The sequence below is a fragment of the Panicum virgatum genome, chromosome 2N (assembly GCF_016808335.1).
Source record: "Panicum virgatum strain AP13 chromosome 2N, P.virgatum_v5, whole genome shotgun sequence".
Classification (NCBI taxonomy): Eukaryota; Viridiplantae; Streptophyta; class Magnoliopsida; order Poales; family Poaceae; genus Panicum; species Panicum virgatum.
The window spans coordinates 66,523,304-66,546,665 of record NC_053146.1 but is presented as its reverse complement, the minus strand read 5'-3'; the positions used below and the strand labels follow the sequence as shown (position 1 = coordinate 66,546,665).

The 23,362-nt window shown below is 49.2% G+C and overlaps 2 protein-coding genes across 8 annotated transcripts; one reads left to right on the top strand and one right to left on the bottom strand.

The window, feature by feature from the left end:
• Positions 1 to 1,548: 1,548 nt before the first annotated feature.
• LOC120661931 (probable pterin-4-alpha-carbinolamine dehydratase, chloroplastic) lies at positions 1,549 to 2,466 on the bottom strand. Its single transcript, XM_039940946.1, has one exon. It carries the CDS (start codon positions 2,372 to 2,374, stop codon positions 1,724 to 1,726), a length of 651 nt encoding a protein of 216 aa, XP_039796880.1. The 5' UTR covers positions 2,375 to 2,466; the 3' UTR covers positions 1,549 to 1,723.
• Positions 2,467 to 2,574: 108 nt separating this feature from the next.
• LOC120661929 (pseudouridylate synthase 7 homolog) lies at positions 2,575 to 21,262 on the top strand. Of its 7 annotated transcripts, none has more exons than XR_005670137.1 (22): positions 2,604 to 3,049; positions 3,172 to 3,360; positions 3,447 to 3,670; positions 3,823 to 3,895; positions 4,006 to 4,062; positions 4,297 to 4,376; positions 4,453 to 4,515; positions 4,850 to 4,937; positions 5,100 to 5,195; positions 5,285 to 5,362; positions 5,430 to 5,521; positions 5,635 to 5,683; positions 18,233 to 18,306; positions 18,439 to 18,503; positions 18,617 to 18,780; positions 18,876 to 18,943; positions 19,015 to 19,075; positions 19,540 to 19,577; positions 19,836 to 19,904; positions 20,061 to 20,382; positions 20,578 to 20,678; positions 20,896 to 21,262. XR_005670137.1 is itself a non-coding variant. In XM_039940943.1 (21 exons), the coding sequence occupies exons 1-21, from the start codon at positions 2,738 to 2,740 to the stop codon at positions 20,605 to 20,607; spliced, it is 2,292 nt and encodes a 763-aa protein (XP_039796877.1). In that variant the 5' UTR covers positions 2,604 to 2,737; the 3' UTR covers positions 20,608 to 20,683. The 7 variants fall into 7 exon arrangements, 2 of the variants coding, with proteins under 2 accessions (XP_039796878.1, XP_039796877.1); XR_005670136.1 differs by having other exon boundaries at positions 2,606 to 3,049; positions 20,817 to 21,262; XR_005670139.1 differs by lacking the exon at positions 20,896 to 21,262 and having other exon boundaries at positions 2,575 to 3,049; positions 19,722 to 19,904; positions 20,578 to 20,683.
• The last annotated feature ends 2,100 nt before the right edge of the window (positions 21,263 to 23,362 follow it).

The window sequence follows — 23,362 nt, the reverse complement described above, 5'->3', positions numbered from 1 at the left end:
CAAGAACACACGAGGATTTTAGAGTGGTTCAGGCCGCCGGAGCGTAATACCCTACGTCCACTTGAGAGTAGTCTTGCTCTAGTGTCGGTGGATGAGTCTATCCTCTACCTTCCAGTCCTCTTTCGGACCTGAGCCTTTCTCTAACGGACGTCTCCCTTTTATAGAGCAAGGAGGGCGCGTACATAGGTGTTTGGACCCCGACAGGTGGGTCCAACAAGGATGTATACTATACTAAATAGACACTAATGGAGCTACAGTGATGGAGAATCTCTTGCCGGATACACTTCATCGTCTTGTAGACTCTCTGACCGAGGGGGGTCTTCTCTTGTCCCATCGGCGAGGCGCCCGTTGAGGTAGTGTAGGTTGCGGTGTAGACTGTTGGGCCTACCGCGTAGGCGTTATGATACTCCGTCGTCGAGTTGTCGTGTCTAACTGGCGTACGTGGCGTGGGCGGTGCCAGAGGCTACACCGCGCGCCTTGGTAACGCGCGGTCAATAGTACAGCTTGGCAAAAAGTCGCCTCGGGCTCTGCTGTGGTAGAGCGCACTTATGCCTACCGTATTGAATGCGGTAGGGGGGCGTGTCTTCCCGGAGAAGCGCCGCGCCCTACGCGGGCCCGCTCCTGTGGACACGTGGCGGCTTCGGACCCCCCAGGCGGCTTCGGACCCCGACAGGCGGGGTGTCTGTTCTCTCTCGCTATGGGGTCCGGATTGTACTTGGGGTCCGGGATCTGGTGGGAGGTCCGGGCCCCCTAGCCGAGCGCTCCCTTCTCCGGGACACGTGGCATCACCGGAACTTCCTCAAGCGGGGAGCGGGTCCGGGTCCGTTTGCCGGGAGAGTAGGGCTCCGGACTACAGGGGTCCGGCCATCCAGCCGTCGAGGCGTAGTTAAGGATAACTACGAGACTCTTACCCAGGCAGAGTAAGAGGGGTACCCCAATCCTGGGGTACCGACAGCCTCAATAGACAATTTATGTGTCGTGAGTTACCTATTGCCCAGTTTACAATTACTTGTGTAATCTGCTAATTTTATTATTACTTGGATGTGATTGCATGCCTTTGGGCGGATTAACGCGGTGTAGTGCGACAAACGCGACAGTAAAGAGTTTTACACCCTGTTCGGCAGGCTGGAGCTGGAGGCTGGAGGTGGAGTGGTGTGAGAGAAAAACACTGTTACCTGGCTGGTGGCTGAAGGCTGGAACTGGAGGGATGTGAGAGGGAAACACTGTAGAGCTGGAGCTGGAATCACCAGCCGAACACAGTGTTAGTGTGTTGCTCTTGATCTGTTCTCAGCACTGTTATATCAGTTTAATTTGTGAGCACATCACTTTGGTTAGCTCTGTTTGTTTGTACAGAATTACAGTAGCTTGTTCTTAGTGATGATATAGCTATTTCTGAGCACTTAATATTTGATCTAACCATTGGGATTAGATAGGACTCAAGGATCAGTGATCATCACTTTGTGTTGGAAGGCTGCCTACAGCAGTCGCCCGCTGATTTGAAGGCCGCTCTTGGTTCTGAATGTGTCATGTGTGATGTGAAGGCCGCTCTTGGTTCTGCATGAGTAAATTATTTTTTCTCTACTCAGTAATTGCAAGTACAATACACACATGGCAGCCCGCAGGAGGAATTGAAAGTACAATTAATACAACCAATAAATTCAAGCAGGCAAGTAATTCTAATTAATTAATTGAAGGGATAGAAAATGTAAGATCCAATTGCCATTCATGCCCAGACTCGCTTCTTGGGGATAAGATCGAGCGTCTTGACTTTGTCTATCCTGGCGGCGACGATGTAGTCGTTGACGGTGAGGCTGTCGCCGGCGGCGGAGGGCGTTGAGAGCTCGGCCCTCACCTGGCTGGGGGCCTCCCAGACCAGTGCTGCCGGCGCGTGGCCGGCACCGTCGAGCGCTGCGTTGATCCTGGCGATGAGCTCCTGGCCGCAGGACTCGTCGCGGACCTTCCAGACGCACTGCAGCCGCGCGGGCCGCTGCTCGTCGTCGGAGAGCAGCAGCCTCCACCCGACCACCTTGAGGAGCAGCCTGCGCGCATCGTCCAGGGAGAGCGCCTCCGCGTCGGGCTGCAGCGGGAGGCGAGCCAGCGAGAGCGCCGACAGGGTCGGGATGAGGATCTGGTGGAGGGTGTCCACGTTGCCCAGCACCTTCTCCCCGAACTTGCTCTCGATCTCCTCCGGGAAGGGATCGCGCGCGCCGAAGTCGCCCAGCAGGTCGGCCATCGCCACCACGCTGCCGCGCGCATTACTCCTTCGACCACGCCTCATCGCCACCGCCGCCGGCCGGAGGAAGCTCGGGCTGCTGCTGCCGCCGGCGGCGGCTGCTGCGGCTACTGGCGGCGCCAGGGAGAGTGAGAGCGCCATTGGATGCGAATGGAATGGATGGATGGCAGCTCGCAGCGCGGGATGGATTAGTGGCCACCAGCGGCTGCCTGCTTTTATCGTCCCACCTTCTTGTCCTCTTCCTCGATTCGAGTTCTAGAGGTTTCATTCCACGCCCCTCGGACGCGCATCGGACGGCCTGCTCTGCCACGCTAGCCACGCACGCTATCGCGGTTTCCTCTCCGCAGTCCGCACGAAGAGAAACAGAGCTCCCGCGCGCGGCCGGGCGGGTAGACGATTGCTCCCTCCCCTCCCCAGCGGCCCAGCCCTCCGCCCCTCCCCTCCCCTGAGCGGCTGAGCCCCCTCCCATCCGGCGGCCGTGCTCCCCACCTCGCATCCGACAGAATGCGAGGACGCCGTCTCCTAAACCCCCTCCCGCTCCTCCGCACCCCTAAACCCCTCTCCCGTCCCCTCGCCGCCCACTTCCGCGGCGCCCGCGCCCGCGCGGCGGCCCCCGCCCATCCGTCCGCGCCCTTGCCCGCGCCGCGCTGCGGGCCCCTGGCCGAGCCCGACGTCGGCATCTCCCGCTTCGCCTCCACCGTACCGGGCTTCCGCGGCGCCCTCAAGCAGCGCTACTCCGACTTCGTCGTCCACGAGGTCGCCCGCGACGGCGCCCTCGTCCGCCTCACATCCTTCGATCTCCCCGACGTCGATGAGGTCTCCCTCTCCTCTCAAGCTCCCGCGCCGCTGGTTTGGATTGGTGGGCCGGGATGTTGTCTTATCGGGCATCCCTGAGGCTCTGACCTCGCTTCGGCCGCCTGGTGCTTGTGGATTTGCAGTGTGGAGATAATGCGGAGGACGGCGACGCCGACGAGGACTACTCCCGCGCGCTCGAGTCGTTCCGGTTGCTCTGCGGCGAAGCGGATCACGACGCGTTGAGGGGATTGCTGGGGAGTGTTTTGGACGGAGGAGATGGCAATTTGTCGCCAATCATTCTCTCAGCTGATGCCGATAAGGCTCATCGTTCGGTGGGTTTTCATTCTCGAGGTCGTGGTCCCGATCGTTCCAGGATGATCAGTGTGTCATTGTTCTGTTATACATTGTTTTTGTGCAGGAGGTGCACGAATTCATCAAGAGGAATTTCAAGTTCCTGATCACGGATACTGTTGATCACAGTGATGGGATTCAGAAATGTATTAGGGTGCGGTTGGGGTCAGGGCCACGCGGTGGGAGAGGGAGGACTAAGAGAGGCATGGGCAGTTCAGGCTGGAGAGATGACAGGCCGTTTGATAGTAGAGGCTCTACATCCTGGCCTTATCACCTGGGGAAGTTCCTGAGGTGACGACATTTTCTTTTCTGTATGCATGTATTGTTGCATGGTTTTTAATCTGTACCTGCTCTGATAAGAATATTTTAGGATGCACATTTGACTGAAAATCGTATTTGTTGTCTTTTCAAATGTAGTTGCTAATAGTAAGCAATATTACCAGGTTTCACCTTTACAAGGAGAACAGAGACACGCAAGAGGCACTAGGAGTTATAGGAAAGATGCTAGGGGTTCAGGTAGGTGCCATGCTCTGGTTGATCAAAGTGCATTTGCATGTTTTCTGTTTTGAGTTGCTGAATTCATTTGTCGCCTTCTGTTGATTGGTTGGTGGCATTAATTTCCACAGCCAAGATCGTTTGGAGTTGCGGGGACAAAGGATAAACGTGCTGTTACAACCCAACAGGTACGCGTTAAGTTGTTTCCACTGATCGGTTTACTGGACAATCTGATCAACATGGTCTGGTCAGGAAATGAAGTATCTGAATAAGCTTTATCAGATGAAAGTCTGATCTCAGTGGTACTGCAGCCAAGAAAACCTTTATCAGAAGCATATATGATGTAATTTCAAATAAAATACTAAGTTGAGTATATATTTTTTCTCTGTTGATAATTTTCTGATTCACCATCTTTTGATCAGGTGACGCTTTTCAAGGTACATGCCAGTAGGTTAGCCGCTCTTAATAACAAACTTATAGGTATCAGAGTTGGAGACTTTAGGTAACCAGTAAAGCATGTGAACTATGAACCCCTTTTACTAAAGTCACTGACAACTTAACTGCAAATATTTCTCCAGTTACGTGAACGAGGGTCTTGTTCTTGGACAACTCAAAGGGAACCGATTTGCAATTACTTTGAGGTGCGTATTCTCCTTGCCCGTTGCTGGTACCATAGTATGTCAGGTACGGTCTTAGTGAAATTGCTTGCCCTTTGCCAGTGATCAATGTTTATGCTGCACATGGATTGTGAAACACGCCATCAGACTATAAAATGTTTGGTTGCTTGCTTAAGACAATGTTTTCAGCTATTGCATGGTGATTATAAATTTAAAGTTACAACTTAAAAGGAATTGCAAAATTTTGGCCTTCATTGTGGGCTACTATCTTTAGTCCATGCATTTGTGCCATGACTTGTTTGGTAATTAAAGAGCGAATGGACAATTCATGCTTCCCATGTCTGCTATTTCTGTCCAGGAATGTTGTTGCAGAATCGGATGATGTGATAAAGGCTGCTGTTGATGGCCTGAGTAAAAATGGATTTATCAATTACTACGGCTTACAGGTACAGGAAATATACCATTTTTTGCTAGCCAAATTCATACTATCTCTACGTTTTTGTGTGAGGTGTAGTTCATCATCTTTTATTGTTATACCTTTTTATGAAATGTCTTTTCTGTTTGTTATTCTGCAACTCAGAAAAAAATGTTTTCGTTGTGTTTGGTAGCGCTTTGGTAGTGGTTCAGTACCTACTCACATTGTTGGTGCTGCTTTGCTTAGAGGAGAGTGGAGACATGCTGTCAGCTTGATTCTTGGTACAAGGGTAGGTGATAATCTATTTTCCCTTATAAATAACTAAATATTTTGTGTCAATTGTGAACTTAATTTCACTATGCAATGAATGAGGTGCAGGTACATTATAAGGGGCATGGTGATATTGATGTAGCACTTAGTGGCATTCCCCGACATCTCACAGTTGAGAGAGCTATGGTAGGCTTTCTCTTTTTCCAGACTTACCTGTTGCTGAAAATAAATGTGTATACCTTTTCCTTTCTAGCACATTTACTACACATCTCCTGGATACATGGCATCTAATTGGTCCTGGACTCCTGGTGCTTATGGAGTCCTCTTATATATACAAAGCAAGATGTAGGTTTTTCTGTTTCCTACCTGCCAGGCTGCCATAAACTTGCTTTACTACAGAGTACACAGTTTCTGTGAACTATTACGGTGTTGATGCAATGCCATGCATGAATTTTAAGGTCAGCGGTTCTGCTTCAGCTTCAGCTGCAAGTTAGGAAGCTTGGAGAGGTAAAGCAGCCGGGTAACTGGTAGTGGTGAAATTTGCTCAATTATTTGTAAGCCTGGCTAGACACGTGCTTTAAACTATAATACTAGTTTAGGTAGCTTAGGTCCTATGCAGCACCATGTAGTCCGTCTTGCACGAATGCACGTAGCAGTTTGGAACATTGGAGAACACACAATTATATATGTTCCATGCTCCGTAATATTATAGTGACCTACTTTTATTAAATCTTCTTGTCAAGGGCGTCAAGGGATAAGGTAGGCGGCCCCCGGCTACGTAGATCATAGCCGCGACCCGTGTTGGATGCGAGGTTTTACCCCTCAGCGCCCAGGGTTTGGAGAAGAGGAAGGATTGGATAATTGTTCTTGCTTGCCCCTTAATGACCGAGTACAGAAGTTCTTATAGGCCGTAACCCTTACAAAGTTCCCAACAAATCCTTCCTTAATTATAGAATCTCCTCTAATCTAGCCACTTGCCGAATCCAAACCATCGCCGGCGCCTGTCGCGGTGATCGCGGCGTCCCCGACGCGCTGGCGTTCCGCTGCGCGGCGCATGTCTCGGGCCCTCCGGGCGTACGTGCAGCCTGTGACAGACCCGCCGAGTTAAAATGCTTAATTAAGCGTAACCGCCATCATCTGAACGCATCAGACGCATTAGCTTAATTAAGTGTAACTTGACAGGCAGCTTTCAAAACACAGGCCGACCGAAACATACCAGAAGTCTCGCACGAAGGCGAGCGCAGAAGGTACCAGCACGATACAATCTTACAAAAATAGCAAAAAAATATTAAGACTTTTACAAACAACTTTAAATTTAAAATTTACAAAAGAAATGACAACACGGAAGAGAATCTAACTTATAGAGCATTTTTACTAGAAAATAAATAAAACAAACTAAATAAGCCGAGGACTACCGAGACATGAAGACAAGGCGCCACATCGAGCCCACCGATGGGAAACATAGTTAGCTCCTATACTTGAAACAGGATAAACAACAAACCCTGAGCAACTAATACTCAGCAAGACTTACCCGACCAGTGGGTATAACTTAGTCCACATCTCTAGACATGCAAGGCTTTTGGCTGGTGGTTATTTTTGCAGAAAACAGCGACTAAAGTAATTCCTTAATTTCTATATTTTAGCTCCAGATTCTATATAAATTAACTATAGTCCAATATTTGCTTAAACCAACTATAGCAAACATAGTGGTGCAATCCATAATAATTCAATGTGTTCATTATCATATATAAATAAATATACTCATCATTCCATCATAACACTACGTTGCGACGCAGTGATCAAGGTGCTCATATCCGAGAGCGACTGACGGCGAATCGATCCGATTTAACCTTGCAAGGTGGACCTAACCAACACGGTACGTAAAAGCCCCGTCGGACCGCACGCACCGACCTTTCCCCTCCCCGCCTTGAACTACAGGACCGTCCCACCATCATATGGTCAGCCGAGCTCAACGTGAGACCACCAAAAGTAAACATATGCATCCTTATTTCTCCGCGACTACTCGACTACCCCAGGAGGTGAGATGGAGTCCTATACTTTCTAGGTGAGGCAGTACTCGGCTTACCGGTTTTGACTACCTCCTACTCCCGGCATGCGGTTAGTACAGTTCAAACATGATCAGCAGGGCCAACAACGGCTCGGTAATTAACCGACACAGGCGGAACTACACCTCTCCCGCCTGGTCTCAAGCTTCCATTTATATCAAATTCAACAGCTCGGAACCGAATTGTCAAATATTATATATCTCGCGAGTAACCGGAAATTACTCGACTTCTAATCATCATATTTCTCGCGAGTGCAAGAAGTCACTCGACTTCTATCGAGAACTATTAAGCATATCATTTCTATCGTCCTATACATGCTAGTACAACTCAGGGAAATCTAGGGATCATACAACTAGGGTTCCAATTAACTCCTGAAACGTAATGCACAAGTAATAAATACATATATAGGCGTCATAATTTCAAATAATAGGATGTGCACCGGGGCTTGCCTTGAGTCTGCTGCTCAGCACCGGGGTCAACTGGGCCTTGGGCCGAGTGCTCACAATTCTCCTGCTGAACTTGCCCCCGCTGCTCCTGTGGCCCGGCGATCACCTCGTACACGGCTCCTTCGGCGGCGGCGTCTACACGTATGCATATGACATGAGAATGCATGCAGTATGATTTGTAACTTTGAAACAAGCCTAAACCGTATACACGCACCACTACCCGAGACAACCCGACGCCCACACTTCTGCAAAACCCGGAATATCCGGACTTCAATCCGGAACATCAGGAATTTCCGGAGTATCCGGATTAATACCCGGAGTATCCGGACTCCCAAGTCCGGAGTTTCCGGGTCTATACCCGGAGTTGTCCCCGGAATGTTAAAAATCCGGAGTATCCGGGCTTATACCCGGAGTTTTCCCCGGAGTGTTCCAAATCCGGAGTATCCGGGCCCGGCAGCATTTTTTCTACCAAGAACAGAAATTCTCATGGTGGAAAAACTAGCCCACCAAAATTGAAACCCTTTTGAATCCTAGTTCAAGGATGCATAAGGAGATGATTGACCAAAGGAAATCACTTAGAACCTCCTAGAAAGATAGATCGGGCCGGCACAAGTTGGAGTACCTTGAACGAGCTTTTCCCCGCGCGAAGAACTTGAAACCCAAGACTTTCCGGGGAGGAACATGTTCAGAAGAAGGTGTTCCTCGCCATCTTGAAGCCTTCTTGGCCTTGAGCTCAAGTTGGGGTGGAGGATTTGGGGTTTAGGGCTCTAGGGAGAGGGAGAGCACTTGAGGGAGAGAGTGAGGGAGGGAGTGGACGTGAGAGAGGGAGAGAGTGACGTGAGAGAGTGAGGGTGAGCGTGAGAGAGAGGAATGAGAAGAGCTGATGTTTTAACGTTTGGAAACATTGCAAGAGCTAAGACACATGATATAGAAACTCCAGGTCCGGACTATCTGGAAACAAATCCAGAGTATCCGGGTAATTCCGGAATATCCGGGTGCCAACCCGGAGTATCTGGTTTTCCCAGGCTCCAGAAAATTGGACTGAACTTGAGTCGATTTTTGGTGACTCGATTTGTAACCGAAAGATTAGGTCTCTAATTAACTAGTTAAGCCCGTGATTAATCTTGATTATAGGTGATTAACACTTGGGGTGTTACAATCCTACCCCTTAAAGAAATCTCGTCCCGAGATTTAAAAGGAAAGCAAGGGTCAAATATTGACCTCTAGGAATTGGATCGGACTCATGAAAGTTGGACATTTTTTTAAAAAACTAAGGAAATATTTGGAAGAAGAAAAACGCTTCAAGTCACCTGCATCAGACCAAACAGGGAACAAAACACCGGAACACATCAAGTCGTTCAAGTGAAATACACGGAGAGACTTTCAATGGATATTGATTAGAAAAGATTACATTAAGGATGTCTTTCCATCTTTGGTTGGAAGCTGGAACCATGATTATACTAAGTGAGTTTCAAGGAGCTGCTGGAATCAATATAGAAAGGGCATCAAGGCAAGTTTCTGCTCAAGAACATTCTTGTTCAATATCGTTTATTAATTAGGTAATATGATGCAAGATGCACATGTTACTATGCAGGTCAATGGCTATGATCCCCAGAAATTCAAACATCAAACAACCCGTTAGCGCACTCTCCGAGAGCCTACCCCCTTAAAGAACAAACGCAGAAGAAATAAATTCCAAATATTGCACAAAAAGGAATGATGGTGTAGTTTCATCCACACATACTTAAGCACCGGCGCGCTCCCAGGAGCACAATTGCTTGGCGGCCGCACACACAAGGCCCTAGGTCCCGTCGCGGCACTATAAGTCATGGGGCAAATCTCCACCACATAAGATCCCATAATAACACCCCGAATAACACAAATGGATCGGAAGAGATTAAGTAAGCGGAAAACAGCCAGAAAACATGTTCAAAAGTACGAACACATATAGTCAACCAAACTACCACCAATGTTTCCCTAACCTTGTATGGCCCAATGCAATGTGATGTGATGTGATGCAATAATGTGGTTGCTATGCAACAAACATGCGACCTTATTCATGTATGACGACTATAATCACGCATGATGACAACAATGAATGCAATCAAGTTTTTAATTTATTTATATTTATTTGAGCAATAATGCAAACGGTCCACATAAGATATAGGAATCAAGGTGAGTAAAAAATTAAACAATATCAATGCTAGAAGAACAACCGGATGTTCTTAGTCATCAAGGATGACCGGGATGAATTATCTTGGAGCATTTGAAGGTATGGCCCAACGATGAGGATATACGGTTTCAAATTACCGTTGACCAAGAGTAGGAAACATTATCGTCCGGATAAAAGGAAATGGTCATTGAGCCACTAATGAGTTATCGATAGCTGGTTATGAATTGGAGGTCAGACTACGATAGTCAACCAAGGATATCGCCTAAAGATCACATTCTTATTTCGACCCTCAAGGATAATAGCAATCGACCAGAAGACTTCATCCTCAGAGACAAGAAACACAGACCAACACCAAACTCGTATCTTTGAATTTTAGTTGTTTAAATGCGAAGATAGGTTTTGCTCAATTACAGCGCACTAATCTTCCTATTTTTCTAACCACATTAGGTCCGACATCATCAAAAGTGAAACATGCACAGCACACAGAAACTCATGCGGAGATACTAATAAATATCCAAAACAAAATAACATGTATGATATGATGCACGCATGACCTATACGTCCTCACAAAAAATAAATTTTTGCCCATCAATCCATGGCAATATACGAAGACCATTCGGTGGCACAATACGTACTCTCACTATATACACTAGCAGTCTACTATGAACTTTCCCTACGTAAGCGGGGTTAGTGTACCTGTAGAAAAATCACAATATATACATCTATTCATAACTACTACATAGCTAGAAGTTAGTTGATATTATATATATAGCCACCTGACATATCCTATGCTATATAGGGCTTACGATCTAATCTCTCATAATCCCTTAATCGCAAATCAATGTAGATTTCTGAAATTCATTTTTAGTCTTGAAAACACTAAAATAATATTGCTGGTACCCCCTTGGTGCATTTCAGCTCTGATACCAGCTGTGACAGACCCGTCGAGTTAAAACGCTTAATTAAGCGTAACCGCCATCATCTGAACGCATCAGACGCATTAGCTTAATTAAGTGTAACTTGACAGGCTGCTTTCAACCCACATGCCGACCGAAACACACCAGAAGTCTCGCACGAAGGCGAGCGCAGAAGGTACCAGCACGATATAATCTTACAAAAATAGCAAAAAAATATTAAGACTTTTACAAACAGCTTTAAATTTAAAATTTACAAAAGAAATGACAGCACGGAAGAGAATCTAACTTATAGAGTATTTATACTAGAGATTAAATAAAACAAACTAAATAAGCCGAGGACTACCGAGACATGAAGACAAGGAGCCACATCAAGCCCACCGATGGGAAACCTAGTTAGCTCCTATACCTGAAACAGGGTAAACAACAAACCCTGAGCAACTAATACTCAGCAAAACTTACCCGACCAGTGGGTATAACTTAACCCACATCTCTAGACATGCAAGGCTTTTGGCTGGTGGTTATTTTTGAAGAAAACAGCGACTAAAGTAATTCCTTAATTTCTATATTTTAGCTTCAGATTCTATATAAATTAACTAGTTTAATATTTGCTTAAACCAACTATAGCAAACATAGTGGTGCAATCCATAATAATTCAATGTGTTCATTATCATATATAAATAAATATACTCATCATTCCATCATAACACTACGTTGCGACGCAGTGATCAAGATGCTCATGTCCGAGAGCGACTGACGGCGAATCGATCCGATTTAACCTTGCAAGGTGGACCTAACCAACACGGCACGCAAAATCCCCGTCGGACCCCACGCACCGACCTTTCCCCTCCCCGCCTTGAACTACAGGACCGCCCCACCATCATATGGTCAGCCGAGCTCAACGTGAGACCACCAAAAGTAAACATATGCATCCTCATTTCTCCGCGACTACTCGACTACCCCAGGAGGTGAGATGGAGTCCTGTACTTTCGAGGTGAGGCAGTACTCGGCTTACCGGTTTTGACTACCTCCTACTCCCGGCATGCGGTTAGTACAGTTCAAACATGATCAGCAGGGCCAACAACGGCTCGGTCCTTAACCGACACAGGCGGAACTACACCTCTCCCGCCCGGTCTCAAGCTTCCATTTATATCAAATTCAACAGCTCGGAACCGGATTGTCAAATATTATATATCTCATGAGTAACCGGAAATTACTCGACTTCTAATCATCCTATTTCTCGCAAGTGCAAGAAGTCACTCGACTTCTATCGAGAACTATTAAGCATAGCACCGGGGCTTGCCTTGAGTCTGCTGCTCAGCACCGGGGTCAACTGGGCCTTGGGCCGGGTGCTCACAATTCTCCTGCTGAACTTGCCCCCGCTGCTCCGGTGGCCCGGCGATCACCTCGTACACGGCTCCTTCGGCGGCGGCGTCTACACGTATGCATATGACATGAGAATGCATGCAGTATGATTTATAACTTTGAAACAAGCCTAAACCGTATACACGCACCACTACCCGAGACAACCCGACGCCCTCACTTCTGCAAAACCCGGAATATCCGGACTTCAATCCGGAACATCCGGAATTTCCGGAGTATCCGGATTAATACCCGGAGTATCCGGACTCCCAAGTCCGGAGTTTCCGGATCTATACCCGGAGTTGTCCCCGGAATGTTAAAAATCCGGAGTATCCGGGCTTATACCCGGAGTTTTCCCCGGAGTGTTCCAAATCCGGAGTATCCGGGCTTATACCCGGAGTCTCCGGGCCCGACAACATTTTTTCTACCAAGAACAGAAATTCTCATGGTGGAAAAACTAGCCCACCAAAATTGAAACCCTTTTGAATCTTAGTTCAAGGATGCATAAGGAGATGATTGACCAAAGGAAATCACTTAGAACCTCCTAGAAAGATAGATCGGGCCGGCACAAGTTGGAGTAACTTGAACGAGCTTTTCCCCGCGCGAAGAACTTGAAACCCAAGACTTCCCGTGGAGGAACATGTGGAGAAGAAGGTGCTCCTCACCATTTTGAAGCCTTCTTGGCCTTGTGCTCAAGTTGGGGTGGAGGATTTGGGGTTTAGGGCTCTAGTGAGAGGGAGAACACTTAAGGGAGAGAGTGAGGGAGGGAGTGGACGTGAGAGAGGGAGAGAGTGACGTGAGAGAGTGAGGGTGAGCGTGAGAGAGTGAGGAGTAGAGAAGAGCTGATGTTTTAACGTTTGGAAACAGTGCAAGAGCTAAAACACATGATATAGAAACTCCAGGTCCGGACTATCTGGAAACAAATCCGGAGTATCCGGGTAATTCCGGAATATCTGGGTGCAAACCCGGAGTATCCGGGTTTTCCCAGGCTCCAGAAAATTGGACTGAACTTGAGTCGATTTTTTGTGACTCGATTTGTACCCGAAAGATTAGGTCTCTAATTAACTAGTTAAGCCCGTGATTAATCTTGATTATAGGTGATTAACACCTGGGGTGTTACACGGCCCCACATGACATCTCTCCCCCCGTCGAGGAGCAGCTCGTCCTCGAGCTGGAAGTTCGGATACTTGGCGGTGAAGGTGTCGACGTCCTCCCACGTAGCCGATGCAGCGCTCTCTCCCTTCCACTGGACAAGAACCTGGCGGACTCCTCGTGCCAACCGGGACCGGACTGCCTTCTCCGGTTCTGGGACCGTGGCGCCGTGATGGACCGGAGGTAGTGGCGGCGGAGCGTCGGGTGGTGGTCCACTGAACTTCTTCAAGAGCCCGACGTGAAACACATCGTGCAGCTTGGCGCGCAGAGGGAGAGCCAGCTATGCGGCGACTTCGTTGATTAGCTCGACGACACGATAGGGCCCGAAGTAGCGCGGCTTGAGCTTGCCGGAGACGGCCTGAGGAAGGGATGAAGCCGCGCGTTGCCGGAGACGAAGGAGGGCCCAGTCGCCCACCTGGTAGGAGACATGTCGATGGATCTTGTCGTAGTGTTTCTTCTGGATCGCCTGCGCCTGCTCCAGGCGATAGCGGATATCCGCCAAGAACTCATCGCGCTCCTCCATGCTCCTGGCGACAGCCGCCACGCGAGTGTCCCCGGGCTCATAAGAGCGGATGGTCGGCGGGTCGCGCCCGTAGACGACGCGGAACGGAGTGTCGCGCAACGACGTCTGGAAGACGGTGTTGTAGATGTACTCCGCCCAAGGCAGCCAACGTAGCCACTGGCGAGGCCGATCGCCGGTGAGGCAGCGCAGGTACATGACGATGACGCGGTTGGCGGTCTCCATCTGGCTGTCGGACTGAGGGTGGAATGTCGTCGTCATGTGAAGCTTGGTGCCCATCAGCCGCATGAGCTTGCGCCAGAACGTCGAGGTGAAGACCGGGTCGCAGTCGGACACCATGGACTGGGGCACGCCGTGGAGACGTACAATGTCGGTGAAGAAGGAATGAAGTGGCAGTATTTGCTGAACCTGTCCACCACCGTGAAGATGACGGACTTGCCACGGACGCGCGGCAGTGCCTCCACGATGTCCAGCCCGATGTCCGTCCAGACACCCTATGGGACGGGTAGTGGAAGGAGGCCCGCCGGGTGGAGGTGCTCCGATTTGTAACGCTGGCACGTTACGCAGGAATGCACAAGATCCTGCACCAGCTGACGCATGTTAGGGAAGTGAAAATCACGGCGTAGTCGATGAAGCATGCATTGGACGCCTTCGTGCCCGTCCTCGTGAACGGCCACCGTGATCTCCTGGACCAACGGGGACGCCGGCGGGATGTAGAGACGCCCCCCGAACTGAACCATGCCATCGACGAGCGTCCACGGGGCGCCACGAGACCCCTCGCGGAGTTCATCCCAGATGGCGATGAGAGCTGGGTCAGTGTCCTGCGCTTGACGGAGACGCGAGACGAAGTCGAAGCGCGGCCCAGAGATGGCGATGATGCTCCCCTCGTCCGTGGCGCGGCGGGATAAGGCGTCCGCCACCACGTTCGCCGCGCCGGGCTTGTATTCGACCGTGAAGTCGAAGCCCAACAGTTTCCCCACCCAGTGGTGCTGGGGAATTGTGGCGAGGCGCTGATCCAGCAGGTACTTGAGGCTGTAATGATCCGTCTTGACGAGGAAGCGGCGGTCCCAGAGATACGGCCTCCAGTGCCGGATGGCGTGGCCGAGACCAATAAGCTCCCGTTCATAGGCGGCAAGGGAGCTATGGCGCGGCGCGACGGGTCGGCTGAAGAACGCAATGGGGTGCGCGTCCTGGATGAGCACCGCGTCGAACCCATGCGAGGAAGCATCGCACTCCACCACGAAGTCCTTGGCGAAATCTGGCATTGCCAACACCGGCGCCGAGGTGATGGCCTTCTTGAGCTCGTCGAAGGCCGCGGCTGCTGCGTCAACAACAACAACAACAACAACATAGCCTTTTTTCCCAAGTAAGTTGGGGTAGGCTAGAGATCTTCCTTCTTGAGGAGGGCGGTCAGCGGGGCGGGGACGGTGCCGAAGTTGCGGACGAATTTGCGATAGTACCCGGCCAAACCGAGGAACCCACGCACCGCTCGTGCCGAGCGAGGAACCGGCCAGTCGTGGATGGCCTGCACCTTAGCCGGGTCCATAGAGACGCCGCCTCGGAGATGATATGGCCCAGGTAGGCGACGGACGCGACGCCGAAGGCGCACTTGGCGCTCTTGACGAAGAGCTGGTGCTGGCGCAGCATGGAGAGGACGGCTCGGAGATGGCGGAGGTGGTCGGTCCACGTCTCGCTGTAAATCAAAATGTCGTCAAAGAAGACAAGGACAAACCGGCGTAGGAAGGGGCGCAACACGTCGTTCATGAGTGCTTGGAATGTCGCCGGAGCGTTGCACAGGCCGAAAGGCATGACCAAGAACTCGTAGAGCCCCTCGTGTGTGCGGAACACCGTCTTGTGGACGTCGCTCGGCCGCATGCGAACCTGGTGGTACCCGGAGCGAAGGTCCAGCTTGGAGAAGAAACGAGCGCCGTGGAGCTCGTCCAGCAGTTCGTTCACCACCGGAATGGGAAACGCGTCCTTGACGGTGAGGGCATTCAGAGCGCGGTAATCGACGCAGATGCGCCAGGATCCATCTGCCTTCTTGACGAGGAGGACCGGCGAGGAGAAAGCCGACGCGCTGTTGCGTATGATGCCCTGCTCCCTCATGGCGGCGCATTGCCACTCCAACTTGTCCTTGTGGGATGCTGGGTACCGGTACGGCTTGATCGCCACCGAAAGCGCGCCCGGCTTGAGGACGATGCCATGGTCGCGCGCGTGCGGTGGCGGCAACCCCTTCGGCTCGGCGAAAACGTCCCCAAACGCGGCGAGCAGTTCGTCCAGGAGCGACGCGTCGGCCGTCGTGGTCCGGACGCTCGGCTCGTTGGGCGTTACCACTCCAGTCCAGCACACGGTGCGCCCTTGGCGCATGAACGACATCTTCCGGGCGCCAAGGTCCCAGAGCACCGGCCCCAAGGTCACCAGCCACTGCGTCCCAAGGACCAGATCATACCCCGCGAGTGGCATCATGAAGAGGTCGGCGCGGAACACATCTCCGCCGATGGTGATCGGAGCCTGTCGAATCACCCCGGGGCAGGAGACGCGTTCGCTGTTGGCCACCGTCGCCGTGAGATGAGGACGGCGCTGCAGGGGTAGTCCCGTGCGCAAGGCCGCGTCCTCGGCGATGAAATTGTGCGTGGAGCCCGAGTCGAGTTGCGCGGTGAAGGCGGCGGCGCCCACGGCCACGCGGATCTGCATGGTGTCGCCGCAGGCGACCCTCGCAATCGCGTTGAGTGAGAAGTGCGGGTTCTCCTCGTCCTCCTCCCCGGCGGTGGCCCCGTCGTCGGCTTCGTCCTCGATGGCGCCTTTGAGGAGGAAGAGCCGCTTGCAGACTCGGTTGTGCCCGCGACCGAACTTTTCATCGCAGTTGTAGCAGAGGCCGAGGCGACGGCGTTCCTCCTGTTCGGCCTGAGTCAGCCGGCGGACCGGCCGGCCTTCCACCGTGATCTGGGCTGGTGCGGCCCTGTTCGCCGTGTCCGCCGCTGGGGTCGGTGCCGCGGGCCGCGGCGCAGGCGCCGGCAGGAGCGGCCGGTCGCGCGGGAGCGCGCGCGCGGCTAGCGCGGCGCAGTTGTTCCGCAACTCGATCTTGCGGGCGAGACTCATGGCCGAAGCCAGTGTCTGCGGGTTGTGGATCTCCACGTCATGGCTGAGCGGGGGACGGAGGCCAGCGGTGAACAACTGGACGCGCTGCGCCTCGTCCAGATGGCCCGCCCGCGGGAGCAGGGCCTGGAACCGATCCTGGTACTCCTCCACGGTACCGGTCCGATGACAAGCCGCCATCTCGCCGAGTGGATTGGATCGGAGAGGTGGTCCAAAGCGCAGGTGGAGGAGCTCCTTGAAGTGGCGCCATGAGGGCGCACCCTCATCCTGCTGGACTTGGTAATACCACAACTGAGCGCCGTCCTCCAAGTTGTACGACGCCATCCAAATCTTCTCCTCCTCCCTGATCCTCTGCTGATGGAAATAAGATTCACAGCGATTGATGAAGATCAGGGGATCGGACTTGCCATCATAGGGGGGCAAATCGAGCTTCTGGAATCGCGGCGGTCGGTCGTTGTGATGTTCATCGGAAGGGCACCGGTTGTTGCCCGACGACGACGAAGACTGCTGCTGCGCCTCAGTCAAGCGATGGATCGCCAGAGCGTTGGCCTCAACCGTCGTTTGCAGGGTCTTGATGGTGGCGGCCAGGTTGTCCAGGGTGGTCTGGAGGTTGGCACCCGAGTCACCCATGGCGGCGAAGCGGAGCGGGGTTGATGGTGCAGAGGTAGGGCGGAACGGTGGTGGGGAGGGTGAGCGCGGCGGGGACGAGGAGTGGCGGCGCGGCGAGGAACGCCTGGATCGTGATACCAGGTTGTCAAGGGCGTCGAGGGATAAGGTAGGCGGCCCCCGGCTACGTAGATCGTAGCCGCGACCTGTGTTGGATGCGAGATTTTACCCCTCAGCGCCCAGGGTTTGGAGAAGAGGAAGGATTGGATAATTGTTCTTGCTTGCCCCTTAATGACCGAGTACAGAAGTTCTTATAGGCCGTAGCCCTTACAAAGTTCCGAACAAATCCTTCCTTAATTATAGGATCTCCTCTAATCTAGCCACTTGCCGAATCCAAACCATCGCCGGCGCCTGTCGCGGTGATCGCGGCGTCCCCGACACGCTGGCGTTCCGCTGCGCGGCGCACGTCTCGGGCCCCCCGGGCGTACGTGCGGCCCCACATGACACTTCTGTACAAAATGTGGCACCCAATAGAGAAAAGTAGTCAACTTACACAATAAGATGTAATAAATAAAATTTTCCCTTTCTGTGCTTCTATTTTCATGTTCCAATATTTGCGAATTCATCATGAAGACCATATTTAATTTTTCTTTTATCATTTTAAGATTGACTTATATTTAATTGATGTGGGCACCTGAATCATGCTCTCTTTCATTTCCAGCTTCAGCGTTTGAAGAAGTACCCTGGCAACTATCTACAAGCACTAATGGCTATACCTAAAACATTGAGACTGATGTATGCTGCAGTATTTTGACCTAAATTTCCATTTTTATTGTTAACTATGTACTGAAGAATGTAGTACATCACTGTTAGCTTTTTGTATTTACTGTGTGTGTTCTGGTACTCAAATAGAACCATGATGTGCAGGTATGTACATAGTTACCAGAGTTACCTATGGAACCACGCTGCAAGTATGAGAGTTGAAAAGTATGGTAAGTCTACTTGTGCATCGGATTCTGCTGTTCATTCAGGCTGTTGGTCTAAAATGGCATTCTAGCATATGCTCTTGTTTTGTGAGATATGCTAATAATGGCTGAACTCACAGGTATTTTACAAGTTGTAGAGGGCGACTTGGTTTACAAAAAGGGGTGCTCTCTTGGAGAAGCAGCTACAGTAGATACTTTCGATGATAATGGTAGCCACACTAATTCACCAGAAATGGAAATGTCTTATGAAACACTTCCTGAAGAAGTGATCCAGTCTTTGAAGGTTTGCTATAGACAATTGTTATAGAGATACTTATACTGACAAACCTGTGCATAAACTGATATAACAAAACTCCCAATCATGAACTTCTTTTGTAGATAGTTGATTCTGAAGATTTATTGAAGGCAGTTTACACTTTTGAGGACGTTGTCCTCCCTTTGCCTGGGTGAGGAGCACATGCTTTATGCTATACAATTTTGTGTTTCAAGTGTTATCCTTACCTTTTTCCAAGTGCAGTTCAGAAACATTGCTTCCTAGGAATGAAGTTGCTGGGATTTATCATGAAATAGCCAAGAAGGTAATGGATTTTATCATGAACTTTACAGTTATTTCAGAGGATTGTTGTGGTATAAACTGAAAAGACATCTGTGTTACTAAATAGTTAAATATGCTGTGCAAGCATCTTATGTTTTTTATGCCCAAGAATTGATTCCCCCCGGGCGCCGAAAAAATTGGTGTACATTTATATGCATATTACTTGAAGCATATAGTTATGATATGTTATGTTTCTTTTGTCCAAAAGTTATGGTGCGGAAATAATTTATTAGGTCAGGAAGTTGGTTTGAACTTTTAGCATGGCTGTGTTACAGGTTAATATATTATCTCTTTCTAGAGAAGTTTGTGAGATTGACAATCTTTGACAAACTTGTGGAATAGAAAATTCTTCCAGTCAGATTATGAAGAAAGCGATTGAGTTTCAGACATTCAAATGATTTCTTATCTAACTGTTGCCATAAATGTTTATCTAATTTTGTGACTCAGGATGGGATTAGCCTGATAGAGAGCGTCCATGGGATCAAGTAAGTCACTCTGTCACAAGGTCCATTTGCTGCTAGCTGTCTCCTCTTTTGAACAACTTTATTGTCTTACAGTGCCATCATAAAGTGAATTCAGATTACACCAGAAGGATAATGAGGACTTAAAAATTACATTTATCTATGCAGAGCCAATATTTTGTGCTTTACATATTGGGAAGGGTTTCTTACATGCAATATACTTGTAAGGCCAGTGGAGCAAGCTCTTATCTAGCATATATTTCCTTGACTGTCATTTGTTAGGGACTTCTCGATTACAGGAATGAGAGGAGGTTACCGTCGAGTACTCCAACGACCTATTGATTTTAAATGGTACATGCACAATATAAGCAGAGTTTTCCTGTTTTGTTCAATCAAATTATTTGGTTATTGCCTTTTAGTTGTTTCCTTGAAACTTTATTTATTTATGCTGTAGTGAACAACGTAGATAAACAACCCTATTCATTAAATTTTTTTAAATGGTTGCAGGGACCTAATGACTTACACAGAAGACAATGTACCTTTAGTGGAAACTGATTTAGCTGTTCTATCCAAAACACAGCCATCAGAAGCAAATAAGCTGCTATCTGATGGGACTTCGAGTTGCCCATCATGTGATTCTAGCTTGGATGCTTCATTGTACACCTCTGGGTCAACCACTGATGGCACTGAAGCTAGCTCAGAGAAAACCAAATCTATTGGCATCTCAGATCTGTTACCCAAGAAGCTGGCTGTAAAATTAGAATTTACTCTACCAGCATCATCCTATGCCACAATGGCCATCAGGGAGTTGACGAAGACTTCAACTTCAGTATGTTCCTGATCATTTAATTTATTTGGTTTTCAAAGTACTTCAGTTATCTTTGCTACTCCATTTCATCTTTTGGTCCTTGAACCGAACCATTGCGGCTCAACCAGGATTACATGATATTCTTTAATGGACTGTTAGTGCAGTGGCACTTCAACGCCTGAACTCATCCTCCAGCATCCTCTCTTGTGCATACAGGTTGCTTACCAGAAAACATTGAACTGCTGAGCCTTTTCGGTAAAATTATTATTCACAAAAGTTGATCTCCATTGGGACAAGACATCATGCAGGTTTGGCAGGTATGCCACATGACTGAAAAAATTCCTCACTATAGTATTTTTCATCAAGGACTTAGTTCCATGTTATAATTTTCGAACTTTATATTTGTGCTTGCATTAAGACATTTATATTAAAAATTCACATGCTTGAGCTTACAGCTTGGAGGATCTCTCTACTGGAAACGACTGCTTTCGTTTGAATCTGACATCCAAGTTAAACTATTTTCTGAAAGAGAAGTCGGCGCCGTGGAAGGACAAGCACCGTGGGTGTGTGGTTTCAGGCCCGGAGTACACGACGGGCGATTCTCTTACCATCAGCTGTGGCAACTGTCTCGACTGATGATAAAAAAGAACGCTGCGCAAAGGGGCCCGAGGTTCGAATTGATGCTCGTGTCTCTCACATCCTCGCGCCCCTCTGAACGTCAGTCGTTGTTCCCGAAAGATTATTCTGCAGCCGCCGTGCAGCGTGCACCGTGCGCGGGTTGGTTGACCACCTGTTTAGCAATCATCCTGTACCCCCATTTCTTAGCTTAATCTTTCTGTATTACTTAAATCTTCTGTGATACAATATAATCCATGATTTGACGAGCATCCAATTGATGTGACGTGGATCAGTTTCTAGAGGGTAAACATGAAACAACCTAGGAAGCGCTACTGGAAGAGATGCGCTAGGAAGAAGAGATTCTTCAGTGAAGACATACGACGAGTGAAAACTTGAGGTACTTCTTGTTTATTCATTGCTTGCCGAAACAGAGGACAGGGCTCCTCGCGGAGCGCGGAGCGGACGCGATTAGCTTCGCAAGGCTGCCACTTACATCGGCGGCGCCACTGAGCAACCACAATGTGTCCATAAGAGTAGTCCATACTCCATAGGACTAAAATATTTTCCACCAGCTAGAAACATTGTGAAACCTATTCATAAAGTAGTCTATAGTAAAAGCTACCCATAAATTTATGGGCTACCCATAAGTAATAAAAAATTTTAGTTTCTCTCACTCTATCATTCTCTCTCCCTGGTTCCTGCATATTGGTTGGGTGTTAAAGTAGTCCATAGTAAAAGCTACCCATAAATTTATGGGCTACCCATAAATTTATGGGCTACCCATAAGTAATAAAAAATTTTAGTTTCTCTCACTCTATCATTCTCTCTCCCTGGTTCCTGCATATTGGTTGGGTGTATGGAGATTTTTTATTTTATATAGGCCTCATCTTATAGGTTGTACATTGTGGAAAGAGAAATAATAATAGACTACTGGTGGTGGACACTTTCTTATGAACTGCCTTTGCCATATCCATTGGATACATGTGGTGGCTTGGCCTAACTGCATGTTATGGCCTGCCTGTGCGAGACTACGAGTCTGATAGCACAGGACTAGGGAGCAGCAGCCAGCAGGTCATGGGCTCATGTCACATCTGCACGTGAAATACGGAGTAGTTAGCAACACTGTTTTTAAGACGTCGCCTAGGCGACAAAGTGGTGGCGGCTCGCCTTGTTTAAGGTCTCGCCTTAGCCCGCCTAGGCGATAAGGCGGTGGTGGATCACCTCACCCCGCCTTACCGCTTTAAAAACATAGGTTAGCAAGTTCTGCAATCCGTTATGATCCAATTAAGAAAAGCAAACATGGTGCAAAACTCCGCAATTGTAGTAACAAGTACTTCATCACATGTTCAGGTACGTCCCAACAGAAACTGTATGTCAGAAAAGGTAAAGTTTTGGTAAACGTGGGAAAATGTATAGGATCGAGTGACGCATGCATGTGCTGATGTGCACAACAAAAAAGGAAACTTTACCACACTACAAAAGGGAAACTTTACCGCATTTTTCGTCCTTCATTGGCTATGGTTGCAACTTGTCCAGTGGATGCTGGATGATGGTCAGGAAGTCGATGCCAGAAAGCATTTATATGCTTGCCCTGGGGGAAATGTCCAAAATTTTCTTAACCTCTCATAAGATCTTTAATCAAGCTTTGCTTTCCAAGAGGATGTGTCCATTAATTTCAGTGGTTTCTGACTTTGGCCACTATCTCGCCTGTTTCTGAAAAGAGGTATCTAGTGGCCAGTGGCGCTAATCCACCCTGCCATTTCTTAACACGAAGAACTTGGTCCTCAATAATGTCTCTCTTTTACGACAGGGGCCCATGCGATGAACCAGTTACCAATATGTATTCCCACAAATTGTGAACACCAATACCAAAGTTCTGATGTGGACGTGGATTATATCAGATATTCTGATACAAGCACGCTTAAACCATGTACGGTCACCCTGGAACTTGACGATCGACCAATTACATTAGAGAAATCAGAGGCCAAAGAATAACAATGTATTTTCTATCCGAGGATAAACATGTTGATAAGCACGCTCGCGTCATTATAACTAAAATGGTTCGAAAAAAGAACAAACAAAAACACAAAGTCAATGTCAGCATCCTTCTCGTCCTACAAAAATATCGGCATCACTGTCCAATCATCCACCCTATCAGTTGCTCCGAAACCACGGAGAAAAGAAAGCGAAAAGCTCGCGGCGAAGGGACCGGCAGTGCACTCGCGCAGACCGGGTCTCCAGAGCACGAAACTTTTGTCAAAATCCTGGAAGAATCCATGTGCCGCACGTGGAATCGCCCGGGCCATGCTCACCGCTGCTTTGCCGACCCCCTCTGCCACTGCGATCAATGGTGATTGGTGATTGGCGAACGGTGATAAGCGCG

Coding starts and splice junctions, on each gene's coding strand:
- LOC120661929 (XM_039940943.1), top strand. CDS start 2,738: ATGCGAGGACGCCGTCTCCTAAACCCCCTCCCGCTCCTCCGCACCCCT. Junction 5,363..5,429: donor TCACAGTTGAGAGAGCTATG/GTAGGCTTTCTC, acceptor TTTCCTTTCTAG/CACATTTACTACACATCTCC. Junction 20,383..20,577: donor TGACGAAGACTTCAACTTCA/GTATGTTCCTGA, acceptor TTGTGCATACAG/GTTGCTTACCAGAAAACATT.
- LOC120661931 (XM_039940946.1), bottom strand. CDS start 2,374: ATGGCGCTCTCACTCTCCCTGGCGCCGCCAGTAGCCGCAGCAGCCGCC.